Source organism: Thamnophis elegans, chromosome 2 (genome assembly GCF_009769535.1).
Source record: "Thamnophis elegans isolate rThaEle1 chromosome 2, rThaEle1.pri, whole genome shotgun sequence".
Lineage (NCBI taxonomy): Eukaryota > Metazoa > Chordata > Lepidosauria > Squamata > Colubridae > Thamnophis > Thamnophis elegans.
The window spans coordinates 1,133,393-1,149,863 of record NC_045542.1 but is presented as its reverse complement, the minus strand read 5'-3'; the positions used below and the strand labels follow the sequence as shown (position 1 = coordinate 1,149,863).

The window sequence follows — 16,471 nt, the reverse complement described above, 5'->3', positions numbered from 1 at the left end:
ATGTTTGTATGTATGCATGTATATGTACATACACACACATATAGATTTATATTTATATTTATATTTATAAATATATTTATAAATATATTTATAAATATATTTATAAATATATTTATAAATTTATATTTATAAATTATATATTTATATTTATATTTATAAATTTTATATTTATATTTATATGTATGTATGCATGTATATGTACACACACACATACACACACATATACATTTATATTGTCTGTGGACAGAGTTGGTTCTGGGTATCATTCATATTAATCCAATTCACAATAATAATATTAGTAATCTATCACATTTCTCAAATTTAAGTAATCCTTATTGTTATTGTACAAGCATACTGTATATGTCCAGAAAATGCCCAACTCCTCATCTTTCTCTTTACCTTCATCTATATCTTTCTTGTTCTATTTAAACATTTCTCTATTATATATGAACAAATTTAACTAAATTTCATTTATATTGATCCAGTTTACACTAACATCATTAATAATCTCTCACATTTATCAAGTTTATATAATCCTCATTATATTATTTCTACATCTCCTCTTTAGTACTCCAATTCTTATCCATTTTTCCATTTTAATCCAATTCACAACAGTGTGAACAAATTTAACTAGATAACTTTCATGTTGATCCAATTCACATTAACATTATTGATTATCTCTATCGCATTAATCAAATTATATAGCCTTGTTACATTGTTAAAATATACAATGAAAGAAAAATACCTAACATCTGTACATTTCTAATCTGTTATTTTTATTCATTCTATAAGCAATTTATGTTTTAATATGTCCCCTATCTAATTTTATTTCTGCCTCTTTAGCTTATAATAGGCTAAAGAGCCTATTATAACCGAGGTGGCGCAGTGGTTAAATGCAGCACTGCAGGCTACTTCAGCTGACTGCTAGTTCTGCAGTTCGGCTGTTCAAATCTCACCGGCTCAAGGTTGACTCAGCCTTCCATCCTTCCGAGGTGGGTGAAATGAGGACCCGGATTGTTGTTGGGGGCAATATGCTGACTCTGTAAACCGCTTAGAGAGGGCTGAAAGCCTTATGAAGCGGTATATAAGTCTTAACTGCTATTGCTATTGCTATTGCTAATTTAATACTTAAAGGAGGAATTTGAAAAGTCTCATGCAAAGCAAGCTCAGCCCCCCCTTGGCCAGTCCACCAGCAGCCAATAGGATGCTGAAAGGTTGTTTTGAGAACCAGTGAAGTGCTAGACAGATAAGCACCCTCAGGGCATGACGGCTTTGAAATCAGCCTGGAACTGGCTGGGAGGGAGTCCACTCTGTCTCTGAAGACAACCCCCCTCCCTAATTCCCAAGCACTTATAGCAAACGCATGCGGAAAAGCCACCAAGCCCCCCACCCCCTCTCTATTTCCACAGAATGGCAGGAGACGATGGTGGACTTGACATCCATTGAGAAAAACAGAATGTTCTTAGTTACCCTTAAGTGGATAAAATAGTCTGTATTAGAGACCAAATTTATGAAACATCTATCTCGCTAAATTTAAGACAATAAAGGTGATTATTACAGCAGGCTTGGCAGTTCCTGAGGTTCTTACAATGAAAAACGACCAACATTTGATAAAGGGAACTAAAAACAGACCGTAATCTTCCTTCATATAGGGTTGGGTATTATCACACACACACACACACAAACGCACACACATAAACGCACGTGTTGCTAGACTATAATCCCTTCATTCCTGGTCATGATAGTTGGAGATTATGGGCATTACAATTCAGCTGTATCTGGAGAACCATAAATTCTTATCCATCCTTAATATTTGGTATGCATTTTTATCTCTTTATCACATCACATTATTGGTATAGATCAGTGTTTCTCAAGCTTGGCAACTTGAAGATGTCCGGACTTCAACTCCCAGAATTCCCCAGCCAGCAAATGCTGGCTGGGGAATTCTGGGAGTTGAAGTCCGGACATCTTCAAGTTGCCAAGGTTGAGAAACACTGGCATAGATAAATGATGCTAAAGCCTAATAGATATTCTACACAGAGCTATTCTTTATTCTGGCAGGATCCATTCTTGGACAAGTTCTTCGCCTTGATACACGTGCTAGAAGAATACACCTTTCCCTTTCGACTGAAAGATGTGATTCTAACAGAGAGCAACATAGAGTCGGAATTGAAATCTAGTGTGGGCAACTTACGAGTGGCTGGCCTGGAACCCTTGGTGGCCTTCAGTCATCAGATTCTCAACAAGCTGATCCAACTCATTGTGTACCCACCTGTCATTGCAGGGCAGATCGGTGAGTGTTGTATCTGAAAGGGTTTTCTTGTTATCTGAAACAAGTAGAATAACCTAAAGCAGTGTTTCTCAACCTTGGCAACTTGAAGATGTCCGGACTTCAACGCCCAGAATTCCCCAGCCAGCATTCGCTGGCTGGGGAATTCTGGGGGTTGAAGTCCGGACATCTTCAAGTTGCCAAGGTTGAGAAACACTGACCTAAAGTCTCAATTTCTTTGAAAAATCCTCACTCTTGCAGAGTTGGATGGAAGGGAACATGTTTGCGATATGGGATACCCTCCACCCGCTAAGAAAATGAACCTTCACCAGGGTATGGGGTCTTCTGCTTGAGTAATGGGTTGGACTGGAAGACCCCCCCAAGATCCTTCCAATTCTCTTATTCTGTTAAGTAAAAGTAATATTCTAGCTTTCACATTTTGGATCTAGATTTCCATATTGAGATGCGTCCTCTCTGGATGCCAACATAACAAAGATTTGAAGTATCAATACACATCTCAGAGGGACAGACTTTTACAGCATCACTGTGGGTCACAGTGGATAGGATTCTACTTGGGACAAGCAGTTAGCTGGTGCTGTCAGTTTTTCTAGCCTGCAGGAAATGCTGTCAATCACTGTTGTATTTCTATAGTCTGGTTAATGCCCTTGTACAGAAAGTGCTTGCTTATTTTCGGCCATAAATTTGTTTTTAGTTATCATACACAATCATTGAATATTACATTGAATATGTGACAGGTCCTATTTGACTAAAAAACATCTTTGTATCTTTTGCTTTTGAGGAGTCCAATCATTTAACTTTTAAGAAATCTTTTAAAGGCAGTCTTTTAATTAGCATATTTTGTATTTGTAGTTATATGTGTGTGTGTATGCAAAAGGAAAAGAAAGAATGGGAAATACACTTCCCCCCCAAATACCCTCCCCCCAAATACCTTTGTTAACTAATTAAAACAGAACACATACGCACACACAGAGTATACATATACATATACATACACATACACATACACACGCACACACGCACACACACACACATATATTCATGCCCCCTTTAGTTTAGTTAGTTTATTCGATGGTGGGAAAACATTGGAAATTAAAAATATACATGTGTTGGCTATTTCCAGGTTTCTAAATAATCCCCAATATTATTACTGAAAATGAAATTCTTGTTAGATTTAAGATCTTCAAACCATTGATGGAGAATAGTATCCTTCCATTCTGACCTTGTTATCATGTCTCTCCCAGTCATGAATATTGTAACAGTGTTAATCTCCTTAGGCCACACCCTTCCTCATTACACAAATATACATCACCTGATCTACTTATATCCGCTAAGCATTCAAGTTTATACAGCTTGGAGGTGGAAAATATGCATACAAAGGATTATAGTGGTCAAAATACTCACTTGCCTAATAATTATGCACATAGTGTACTCCTAGAAATGCTTGGGGGGGAAAAACAAGCCCTATAAAAGTTAAAAGGCAAGCCCAAAGCTGCTGTTGCCATACACCAGTGGCAAATACAATCCTTGGCTGTATAAACAGAGGCATAGAATCAAAATCACGTGAAGTATTAGTATCGCTTTATAAAGCTTTAGTAAGGCCACACCTAGAATATTGCATTCAGTTTTGGTCACAAAAAAGACGTTGTTGAGACTTTGGAAAAAGTGCAGAGAAGAGCAACTAAGATGCTTAAGGCCTGGAGACTAAAAAAATATGAAGAACGGTTGCAGGATTTGAGTTTGGCTAGTCTAGAGAAAAGAAAGACGAGGCATGACAGCAGTATTCTAGTATTTGAGAGATGGCCATAAAGAGGAGGGGGGGGGGTCAACTTATTTCCCAAAGCACCAGAAGGCAGGACAAGAAACAATGGGTGGAAACTAATCAAGCAGAAGAGCAACCTGGAATTGAGAAGAAACTTCCTAACAGTGAGAACAATTAAGTAGTGCAGTGTTCCCAAACTTGGCAACTTTAAGACTTGTGGACTTCAACTCCCAGAATTCTCCAGCCAGCAGCTGGCTGGAGAATTCTGGGAGTTGAAGTCCACAAGTCTTAAAGTTGCCAAGTTTGGAGAATTCTGGGAGTTGAAGTCCACAAGTCTTAAAGTTGTCAAGTTTGGGAACCACTGCCATACACTGATACCACCATGTCATTACCTGCCACCTGCAATCTCTGCCTGCTGAAAAGTTTCCCATCCCAGAATGAAAGAGATGATGCTTTGAAGCAGGTGAAATAGAAAAAGGGCAGGAGAAATTCTTCCTTCGTCTTTGTGTGCCTAAAGTAAAAGAAAAGCCCTAGGCATCCATCCTCTGATAGTTTAATTAAAACACATTCAATGTGGTAGCCTCTTCTGGTTTTTTATTCGGCACCACTTTTTTTCATTAGAAGAGGGGGAAACAGCAAATTTTACAGGTGACTGTAGATCTTAAACACACTAAGAACTCCTAATATCAGTTAGAATGCCATAGTTGATGTTCATTGTAAATAAAATGCCCATTTGTTGATGCATGCAATTTCTCTTCCATAACTAATGGAAGAGAGACTGTTTAGTCTCACCTTTTCCCCATTTCTTTTCTTGCTTCTTCCAGTCAACATGGGCCGTGCGGCGTTTGAAGCCATTGCTGTGATGGTGAATCAGATCCACAAGAGCCTGGAGAGCAGCCAAGATCAGCATGGCCACAATCATCTGTTGGCCTCCTATATCTTCTACGTTTTCCGTCTGCCTGTGATGGAGCCAGGTTTGCCAGGGGTCACAAATGCTTGGCATATGTATGGGCAAGCAAAGGGCTGTGGGTTTGATCATCTTTCCTATGGGCTGTGAGCCTTTTGCCTGGCCTGCAGCTCAGCAGTGTTTGGAACCATTCCAAGTATTCGGCAAAAATAGTTCTTGTATTATTACTATATTTCTATTAAAAAGGATGAAGCAATTAGCACCATTTATCAATTTAATGCAGAGAACAAAGACTTGTTTATATTTGGCATCTTTAGCTGAATGATTACAAACCTGGGATGACGGATTTAGGTGCTGCTGAGTGGTTCAAAAAGGGATTGCCAAACCAAATTTCAAGGATCAAGAACAGCTTAATGGTTTCTGCGGAGGAGAATATCCTGAGCAGAAATCCTGTCCTATTTGGGATTTTCCCTTTCCCAATTTGAAATTAAAAGTAGAATTTCAGAGGTTCCGACTATAGGTAGCTTTCAGGCGCACTTCATTTAATAATCAGGAAAGAAACCACTCAAAAACCACTCATTTGTTTGAAATCAAGTGTACTTTTACTAATTATAAACGAACAGTAGCGAAGCTAAGCTGAATCTGGTTAATTAGGCGCGAAAGCAAAGAATATCATGTATAGTTCAATCCCCTCCCCTTGGCACCCCAGTCCATAGTCCAATTATAATGCCCCCAACTGTCAGGTGGGAGATATCTTCAAAAGTCATCACCAGGATGGAATGCTGGACAGTTAACCTTGGCAGGAAACTCCCTTTCTCCACATGCGCAGTAAGATGGTCAGGTCAGCGTCAGCGTCTAGAATCTTCCTCCAGCACATCATGATTCCCCTCCCAAATACCATGCCCCCCCTCCCCGTTACAATGGCAGCCGAAGCAGCAGCAAAGCAGAGGCTGACAGTAGCCTTTACTTAACGACCACAATTGGGACCAGCTGCGTCACTAAGCGATGAGACATTAACAAAAATATCAGCCGATCAGACGTACATTGTCACTTCTGCTGCGAGTATTAAGCAAATCACCACAGATTATTAAGTGAGACATGTGGCTCACCGTGGATTACAGTTTTACTGTCAATTTCTCCATCAGCTTTGCTTGTTGGTATCCAGCTGTGAAGTGTGGCATGGTGCCCATGGGACATCGCAACAGTTGTAAAGGTCCATTGGTTGCAAAGTGCCCAAATGTCACCCACAAGATTTGCAGGGATATTATCATAAGTGTTGGGACTGATCATAAAGTTACCATTGTAATTTCTAATGGTCACTAAACAGGGCAGTCATTAAGTGAGGTTTTACATTAAGTGTAATGTGGTTGCTTACCCAATCTCTCCACTTCCTCCCATTGCAAGCAGCCAAGATTAAGAACAGCACAACATGCTCCGTTATAAGTAGCAGGAGGACGAGGGTTAAAATAGTACTCACATAACATACAGCGTTAAAAGAACATCCTGTAATAGCTCTTTAACAGTATTTTGACACAAAATTAAACCCAAGAAGTTCTAGTAGTGAAATTGCAGTAGAAAAATATTTTAATGAGTTTTCTGAAAAGAAGGAGCTGGAGCACCCTAATGGAAAAGAGGAGAGATTATTCTCAAATTTGTGACAATTTCTCCTCTGCTTGAATGAAAGAGAATCTAATAATGGACAGCTCAGTCACAACATGAGAGATTCATAGACATTTTTAAACATCTGCACAAGGGATAGAAGAAGTCACTCTCCCAGTCTGACTCACTCTGTATTTCTTCCAGAGTCTGGAGTGCCACCACACAGTGGTGCCCTCCAATATGCTACCTTGTCCCGGGCAACTGGGCGCCCTGTCAGCCTTAATCTCTCCCACTCCAAAAGTATCAGCAACAGCAATCCTGACCTGACCACCACACCAACTTCCCATGATGAAGAGGTTCAGAAGATTATCAGCAGCAAGGTTGGTACAACACCCCTCTGACTCTGTCCTTCCCAAGAAGAAGGAGGTTTAGTTGCCAAGCAGTCTGCTAAAATCGTGGTCTTTGAAGTGCCAGGTGATAATCAGGCATTTTGGTTTTTCACAGTTCCAACACTGTGTTCTTGTGATTGTATTCTACTGATTGTGCTGTTCTTTATGTATGTTTCTGTTCTTATAATTAGTATTCTGCTGCTTTTGTACAGTTTTAATAGTTTGCTCCCTACCCAGAAAAATAATAGGCAATTTGGATGTATAATAAATACATTCTACCACACAGAATGATTGCAGAATAGATATGTGAAGCTTTGTAGACCTAGAAATGTTTTCTGGCATTTCAAAGTGTGTGTGTGCTCATCAGATTAGCCTGGGCATCTACTTCACAGAGTGGGCTAGTCCTAGATTCTAATCTGGACATAGAGAAATTTTGTTTTCTGTATCAAATGTGACCTGAAGGGATTTATTATCCTCTGTACAAAGTCCCTCTCTCTCCATTTCTCCTGCCCAGCACAGAGAAAAACCAAAATAGTGAATTATAATGTATGTTTTCCTCCCCCCAGCTCTAAGGCAACGTCCTTCTCTTAGTGCTAAGTTATAAACAGTCCCTGATTCAGTTGACTTGCATTGATCACCTGGGGAGGTGGGACTGGGAAGTGTGTATGTATGTGAATGCATGTGTCTGTGTGGGGTGGGCATATTTGTGTAAATTTGGGGAAAGGCATGCCAACATTGGCTCCACCAACATCCATTGTTGGCACTTTTGAAGTGATCAGACATTTTCCTCCAATCTTTATGCTTCGGGCTTCCTAGAGAAAGGTTTTTCTTAGTTCACTTCTTAAATAGAGTCCGTTGCCCTGCATACTTTTGGATTTATAGGAGAATCTGATCTTAGCTTTCCATGGAAGCAGCATTTACAGGACTTAGTGTAATATTTGTCTTACATGCAATTATTATCATTCTTACTTTTTTTTCTTTCTCCCTTTCTTTCCAAAGCCTTAAGTTCGAATTTTTTTTTTTTTTGAATGCAACCACTGAACCATAAAACAACCAAAAGGTTTCTTTGGAAGTAGCAACTTTAGAACAGTTCTCGGTGAAATTGCACCAGCAATTTGATTCTGCCCAACATCTGTGCTATATGAAAAGCAAATCTCAATTTGATAGAAAAACATTGGCTGTGCTACTAAAGGGAAATGATTCTGTTGCCTGGCAATTCAAGCTGCCCTATATGGCCCAGAGTTATTACTGGCAAACATTTATCTACATAATTCTATTAATTCGACTCAGATGGAATTATTAATAGACTGTAATTAATAAAGCAATCTGAGAGAGTCTCTCTGTGAGGGCCATTCTTTATGATGGATACTATAAAATGGCACCTTAGTGGGCAGGGCAGCTGGCATGGATAGCTAACTTCCCAGAAGACACGCTCAGGAGCCAAAACGATCTTGACAGACTTGAACAATGGACCATATCCAACAACATGAAATTTAATGTGAGGAAAGCAAGGTTTTACACTTCGGCAGGAGAAATCAAATGTACAAATACAGATTAGGTGAAACCTGGCTCAAAAACAGGAACTGTGGGAAGGACCTTGGAGTCCTAGTGGATGATAACTTAAATATGAACAAGCGGTGTGCGATACCAGTAGTAGCCAAAATAGCTAATGCAATCCTTGGTTGTATAAACAGAGGCATAGAATCAAAACCACTTGAAGTATTAGTATCACTTTATAAAACTTTAGTAAGACCACGCCTGGAATACTACATCCAGTTTTGGTCACCACTTTCCAAAAAAAGATATTGAGATTGGAAAAAGTGCAGAGAAGAGCAACTAAAGTGATTAAGGTCCTCCTGGAGACCAAAACATGAAGAATGGTTGCAAGATTTGGGTTTGGCTGTTCTACAAAAAAGAAGGACTAGAGGTGACGTGATAGCAGCCTTCCAGTATTTAAAAGGCTGCCACAAAGGTGGTGTCAACTTATTTTCCAAAGCACCTATATAGGCAAGACAAGAAACAATGGATGAAAACTCATTAAGAAGAGAAGCAAACTGGAATTGAGAAGAAATTTCATAACATTGAGAACAATTAACCAGTGGAACAGCTGGCCTTCAGAAGTTGTGGGTGCTGGAGGTTTTTAAGAAGAAGCTGGACAGTCACTTTGTCTGAAATGGTATAGGGCAGTGTTTCTCAACCTTGGCTACTTGAAGATGTCCGGACTTCAACTCCCAGAATTCCCCAGCCAGCATTCGCTGGCTGGGGCATTCGCTGGCTGGGGAATTCTGGGAGTTGAAGTCCAGACATCTTCAAGTAGCCAAGGTTGAGAAACACTGGTATAGGGTCCTCTGCTTGAGCAGAGAGTTGGACTAGAAGACTTCCAAAGTCCCTTCCAGCTCTATTTTGATTGATTATTGATTATTATGGAATCTGGACAATATTTGATTTAGAACAACCTCCTCCAGCCTATTTCCCTCAGATGCATTAGAGCAGAGGTGTTAAACTTGCAGCCCGTGGGCCAAATGCATCACACACTGCTGTGCCCACCCCTGTTTTAGTGAAGGGGAAAACAGTTGAGATATGTCATGTGACGACAATGTGTCATCGCAAGTTTGACACCCCTGTATTAGAGAATAACTCCTGGGATTCCTTCCTCAGGCTGTCTTGAAGTGCTGTTGATCATAGATGCTTGCCTCTTGTCCCACACCACCAGGAAAGTCAGAGGGCTGCTGAGGAGAGATGCGTGAGGACTAGAGTGTTGTCGTTCTCACTGTTGGAAGGAGAAAGCTTCACTTAATGCAGCAAAAATTGGATGATGTGTCATGCAAGTGGGAAATACTGAGTCCCCCCCCCCCCCCTGTTTTGGCTTTCTGTTGTGGCAATTTATGGTGTGCTAAGCGCTTTTAAAGGCTTCAAGTGTCTTATTTTTTCCTACCAAACGTTGGAAAGAAATCATGCTGATTCCCACCCATTTTGTAGACGAAGAAGCAACTCTAGAAGTGGTTGTGGACCTGCAGTTCGTGGTTCTGAATAGCAGATCAAATAGCAAATTGAAATCCAAGGAGAGTCTTCTCATCGGAAAAGCAGAAGCAGCCATGCCAGTAATGTGGAGGAAAAGCATCTATATTAAAATAATAATTTTATTAGGCCAACTGCAGGTTTTCCAAACTACATGCAAGCATTTAAGATTTCAGAAACAATTTTCTCAGGCAAGATGAAGAAAGAGACAGAGAGAGACAGAGACATATATATCAAGAGCCGAGGTGGTGCAGTGGTTAAATGCAGCACTGCACGCTACTTCAGCTGACTGCAGTTCTGCAGTTCGGCTGTTCAAATCTCACCAGCTCAGGGTTGACTCAGCCTTCCATCCTTCCGAGGTGGGTGAAATGAGGACCCGGATTGTTGTTGGGGGCGATATGCTGACTCTGTAAACCGCTTAGAGAGGGCTGAAAGCCCTATGAAGCGCTATATAAGTCTAACTGCTATTGCTATTGCTATCAAGGAAAGAGGCCTAGACAGTTCCAGATTCCCTTTTGGGTTCTGGCTTAACAGAATAATAGCACTAAAATTCCTCTCTTTTTTTTGCTACCACGAAACTATCAAAATTTATCTTCTTTTAAACTACAGCAGGAGTGGTTGTGGCTTTTTCTGAAGCAGCCAATGTGGTTCTTTTGCCCTGATCATTGTATCTGTTGTGATTATTTTTCCTTTCATGCTGTTTTTCTACATATCGCCTAGGGGATCGACCGCTCTCACTCTTGGGTCAACTCTGCCTATGCCCCCAGAGGCCCCAAGTCCGTGTTTCGCAGGAACCATCCGAACTCCAGCACGGACCTGAAGCAGGTGCCTTTCCTCTCCCTTCAATTGTGCTTGTAGCTTCTTCCTTTGGCTTGTCCAAGTCCATCTGCAGTCGCGGCCAGGTTCAGATGGAGAATAAAGCCTTCCAAAGGGCTGAAGAGGGAGGCTGCTGAGCCCTTTCCCTGGCCATCCACTGTATTTTCACAGTGAATGAGTTTTCCTTATTGAACATTCCAATGTTCTCCTCTTTCCCTTTGCCACACTGGAAGTTTAATGGGATGCAGAGTAACATGGCATGCCTTCTAGAAAAAAGAGCAGTGGCATGACAGGATACACGCAAAGCTTTCTTGCTAGGACAGAGCATGCTGTTTTTTTATTCTGGAAGCACTTGAGCTGGGCTCAGAGAAAGAACTTGTCTGTAATGGCATTTGGGAAATCTTGAATACTTCCATGGATAATTTAGATTTGTGCTTACTGATTTGTGCTTGCTGTACATTCTGGTTCCCAGCATCAGCATGGCCAGGCTATTTGATGCTTGCTGCAGGTAGCCAGATGAATACGAAGGGATGCTGGTAGGCAGAGACGGAATTTCCTTTTCTTATTTTCTTCCCCAAAAACTACTCTGCGTCTTATAGTCCAAAAAGTAGGTAATACTTAATCCAGACTTTCTGAGTTCTCAAGATATCAAGAAAGATTGTGGCTGTGCAATTCATTCCTTTATCCTTTGCTGCTTGCCTAGCCAATAAGAGGCTCCTAATTTTACCTGTGCTTTTTGGTCAAGCCGGAAATGTTGCTTTTTCTACACTGAATGTAGAAGCGTTTGGGCTTCAACCCCCAAGCTGCAATCATAGATGGGTGGTAGATGTTGGTTTGGTTACTGCTCTTAGCCAGTTAGGACAAGCTCAGTTTTCTGTTTTAACTTTGATTATAACATTGTTCTCTGAGCATTTGCTGTAGCCCTGGAAAGAAATGGTTAATTCTTTTGATCCTTCGAGGAATCCAAGGAAAGAAGGCATTGATGTTATTTGTTGAAAACTTCCTTAATAGGTTGTCTTCCCGAAATATTTTATTTTATTTCACATCCCAAATTCCTACTCAGCATAGTGAAGGCCGCTATTGTGAGGTGTGCGTCCTAAATATGGTGGGGTCGAGAGTGGGATTTCTGTCCTTCAGGAAAAGATAACACTCTACTAGAACATACTTGCTCTGCGAGCAATGTAAATCTCCTGCTTTTACTGAAGTGCACATATATATTTGGAGATTGTGTGTGTGTGTATGTGTGTGTGTGTGTGTGTTTGTGTGTACATGTCTGTGCACATGCTGAAGAACCACAAGTTTGAATTGTAATTCTGATACAAGATGCTTTGTTTTCTAGATTTCATTACATAGGACAGTATTTGAGGTATATAACAAGAGTTATATTTTTTGAGTTCAGTTTTTTTTCATACGTTCTTCTTGAATTTGACTAACAGATCTATAAAATTTGACTAGTTTGCAGATCAGGAGTGAAGTTCCTGTAACCATAAAGAGGTGAATTTACAATTGCAAATTTACCTCTTTATGGTTACAACATAACTCTCTTCTTTTTATAATTTATCCTGTGTAATCATTAAAACCATAAATTATAAATTCATTTTTTTCTGTTTCATTCAATCAATCAGAATGGAGCTGGAATGAACCTTGGAGGTCTTCTAGTCCACCCTTCTGCTCAGCCAGGAGACCGTATACCAGGGATGTCTCTTTGGAACCAGCTACCCCCAGAGGTCCGGACCTTGCCCACTCTCATGGCCTTCAGGAAAGCTGTAAAAACTTGGCTGTTCCGGCAGGCCTGGGGCTGTTGACCCCATTGTTGAGGTCCAGCCCCGATTAGAATGAGATGTTGCTATTTTAAACCATTTTCTTTCGTTATGTGTTCGTTATGTGTCTTTTTTCTCTTTTTTGTAAGCCGCCCGGAATCCTTCAGGATTGGGCGGCATATAAATTTAATAAATAAATAAATAAATAAATAAATAAATAAATAAATAAATAAATAAATAAATAAATAAATAAATGTCAAACTCATGTCACAGCGTCGTCACGTGGCATATCGGGACGTTTTTCCCCTTCACTAAACCAGCACATGACGCATCCGGCTGATGGGCTGAGAGTTTGACAACCCTGCCCTGTACTATTTCAGATACGTGGCTGTCCAATCTCTTCTTAAAAACCTCCCGTGATGGAGCATCCACAACTTCTGAAGGCCAGCTGTTCCACTACTTCAGTGGTTCCCAAACTTGGCAACTTTAAGACTTGTGGACTTCAGCTCTGCTGGCTGGAGAATTCTGGGAGTTGAAGTCCACAAGTCTTAAAGTTGCCAAGTTTGGGAACCACTGCACTACTTAATTGTTCTCACTGTTAGGAAGTTTCTTCTCAATTCCAGGTTGCTCTTCTGCTTGATTAGTTTCCACCCATTGTTTCTTGTCCTGCCTTCTGGTGCTTTGGGAAATAAGTTGACCCCCCCCCCCCCTCCTCTTTATGGCCATCTCTCAAATACTAGAATACTGCTGTCATGCCTCGTCTTTCTTTTCTCTAGACTAGCCAAACTCAAATCCTGCAACCGTTCTTCATATTTTTTTAGTCTCCAGGCCTTAAGCATCTTAGTTGCTCTTCTCTGCACTTTTTCCAAAGTCTCAACAACGTCTTTTTTGTGACCAAAACTGAATGCAATATTCTAGGTGTGGCCTTCCTAAAGCTTTATAAAGCGATACTAATACTTCACGTGATTTTGATTCTCTGCCTCTGTTTATACAGCCAAGGATTGTATCTGCTTTTTTGGCTGCTGCCACACACAGCTGGCTCGTATTAAATGATGGTCGGCTAGGACTCCAAGGTTTCTCTCACAGTTTCTCTTTTTGAGCCAGGTTTCGCCTAATCCGTGCTTGGTTTTCCCTGCCTAAGTGTGAAACTTTCCTTTTCTCCACATTAAATTCCATGTTGTTGGAATGAGCCCGTTGTTCAAGTCTGTCCAGATCCTTTTAGATCCTGAGTTTGTCTTCTCGGGTGTTGGCTATTTCTGCCAGCTTGGTGTCATCTGCAAATTTGATGACTTCCCCTTCTATTCGAGCCGAGGTGGCGCAGTGGTTAGGGTGCAGCACTGCAGGCCACTTCAGCTGACTGTTATCTGCAGTTCGGCGGTTCTAATCTCACCGGCTCAAGATTGACTCAGCCTTCCATCCTTCCGAGGTGGGTGAAATGAGGACCCAGACTGTGGGGGCGATATGCTGACTCAATTTGCTAAAAAAAGTTTGTAAACCGCTTAGAGAGGGCTGAAAGCCCTATGAAGCGGTATATAAGTCTAATTAATAAATAAATAAATTAATAAATATTCAACATATTGAAGAGCACTGGGCCTAAAACAGAACTTTGTGGTAGTCCCCTGCTTACCTCTCTCCATGTAGATGTTACACCATTAACGACAACTCATTGAGTAAGGTTTATCAGCCAGTTACAAATCCATCTGGTGGTGATGCTGTCTATCTCACATTTTTCTAGCATACCAAGAAGTGAGCAGGGTCTCCTTTGTTGAATTCCTTGCTGAAGTCTACATATACTCTGTCCTCTGCATTTCACTTTTAGTAGACTAAATTAGTCTACTAATATAATCACTTGGTCAAAGAATGAAAGAAGATTGGTTTGGCATGGTCTGTTTTTAACAAGCCTATGCTGACTTTTAGTTATAACTTTATTTGTTTCTAGACGGTCTAGGTTTTTTTTTAATCTTATCTTTTACAGTATCTTCCCAGGTATTGATGTTAGGCTGATTGGTTTCCTGGATCTGTTTTTCTTTTTCTTTTCTGAAGATGGAGGCCACATCAACTCTTTTCTAGCCCACTGGTAGTTCCCCAGTGTTCCAGGATTTTTGAAAGACATGGTACAATATTTCTGAGATGACTTCTACTAGCTCTTTCAGAAATCTGGGGTGTAAACCATCAGGTCCGGGGATTTATATTTGTCAAGATCAAATAGGTGTTCTCTAACCATTTTCTTGTTTATTTTAATTTTTATTTCTAGACAATTTTTTTACAGTTATGTTTTTGCTAAGTTGGGCCGTAGTTTCCTTTTGCGTGAAGACTGATGCAAAGTGTGTGTTAAAGCAGCTCTGCTTTCTCTCTACTGACTGTTACTTCCTTGGTATCTTTTCTCTTAAGTGGATCTACTGTTTCCTTGACTTCTTTCTTGTTATTTATATGTTTATAAATATAAATTAAATTTAAATTAAGAAGTCTATAAGGTATTTCCAATCAGCAATAAACATAGTTATTGACTTTTCTCTGATCAGAATAGTCACCAATTAGGAGTGAGGTTGATGGGTGATTTTCTAAGGCTCGTGGCAAGGTAGAAGATTAAGGATAATAACTAACACCCCAGATAAGTCATAACATGTTATTTAAAACACGGAATCAAAAATGAGATCCGCTTTTGATCAAATACAGTTATATATTCAAGTTACGGTTGGTGCAGATCTGTGTGTTTGAAAAACAGAGAGAGAAAGAGTTGGAAAAATATTTTGAAAATATTGAACTTATCTTTGGGAACTGCTATAAATTTCAGAGGTTATGATTTCTTTGCCATTGCATGATTGCCACTGTGCTAGTTTTCTTACTGTCTTTTCATTCTTGCTCATACTATTTACTTTAAACAAGCCATGGTTTCATCCACAAGAGTAAACAGTTAAATTTTCTAAGCTGGCGAGTTAATCATTCCCAGTGATTTATTTGCTTAACTTTTAATTTCGTAAAACACATTTTTTTTTTTTGCTCCATTGGACAGCTTACAGCTTCTACCACAACTGTGTCCATTTCAAGCACAGTGTTGACTCTTGGAACTCATTTAGATGTGAATGAACCTTGAGCCTGAAAGTTCCTCTTGTCCTCTGCCCTTGAGAGTGAAAATTTTCTTTTTTTAAATATTAAGGTACCACAGTTTTAGCTTATTTCCAAACCCTGACAAATTGTACCAGTCAAAGGTGGTGTTATGAAACAAGCCAGCTTAAAACCATGATTTTGTTAACTTATTTCAGTCTGCAGTTAAAATGAACAGGCATTTAAATTTCATATCTAATGCTAAATTAACTGTTTGGTAACAGGAACAATGCTATTGACCTTTTCTTTACAGTCACTGGAATTTAAGAAGCGAAGCGTGTAATACTAAACCATAGTTAGTTCTATATCCAAACCAAGCCTCGGCATAGTTAGATTATAATTATATATTTGTAATGCTGGTGCAGAAGCAAAGACAGACTCTACTGTCCACCTCCCAGATTGTGCTGTTCAGATTTGAGATGCAAACATATACAGTAAGAGAGATTGGAGCCGAGGGTTCCTTTTTCCCTAATCCCAAATAGGTAAATGGACCAAAAATAAGCAGAGTTCCTGCCATTATAATGCCTTTTCTCAGTCATCTACATTGCAGCACAATGGATAAACAGAGTTTCTGCATATGGGGAAGATGAATCTGATAGCAATAGCAGTTAGACTTATATACTGCTTCATAGGGCTTTCGGCCCTCTCTAAGCAGTTTACAGAGTCAGCATATCACCCCCAACAACAATCCAGGTCCTCATTTTACCCACCTCGGAAGGATGGAAGGCTGAGTCAACCTTGAGCCGGTGAGATTTGAACAGCTGAACTGCAGAACTAGCAGTCAGCTGAAGTAGCCTGCAGTACTGCACTCTAACCACTGCGCCACCT

General features: G+C 40.1%; 1 protein-coding gene across 1 annotated transcript in view; it reads left to right on the top strand.

The window, feature by feature from the left end:
• Positions 1–16,471, top strand: part of DOCK6 (dedicator of cytokinesis 6) — a 92,574-nt gene that overhangs the window by 51,916 nt on the left and 24,187 nt on the right. Inside the window, exons 20-23 of the mRNA XM_032210498.1 lie at positions 2,062–2,293; positions 4,874–5,023; positions 6,760–6,935; positions 10,683–10,787. Coding sequence (XP_032066389.1) covers positions 2,062–2,293; positions 4,874–5,023; positions 6,760–6,935; positions 10,683–10,787 — 663 coding nt within the window. The remainder of the gene's footprint in view (positions 1–2,061; positions 2,294–4,873; positions 5,024–6,759; positions 6,936–10,682; positions 10,788–16,471) is intronic.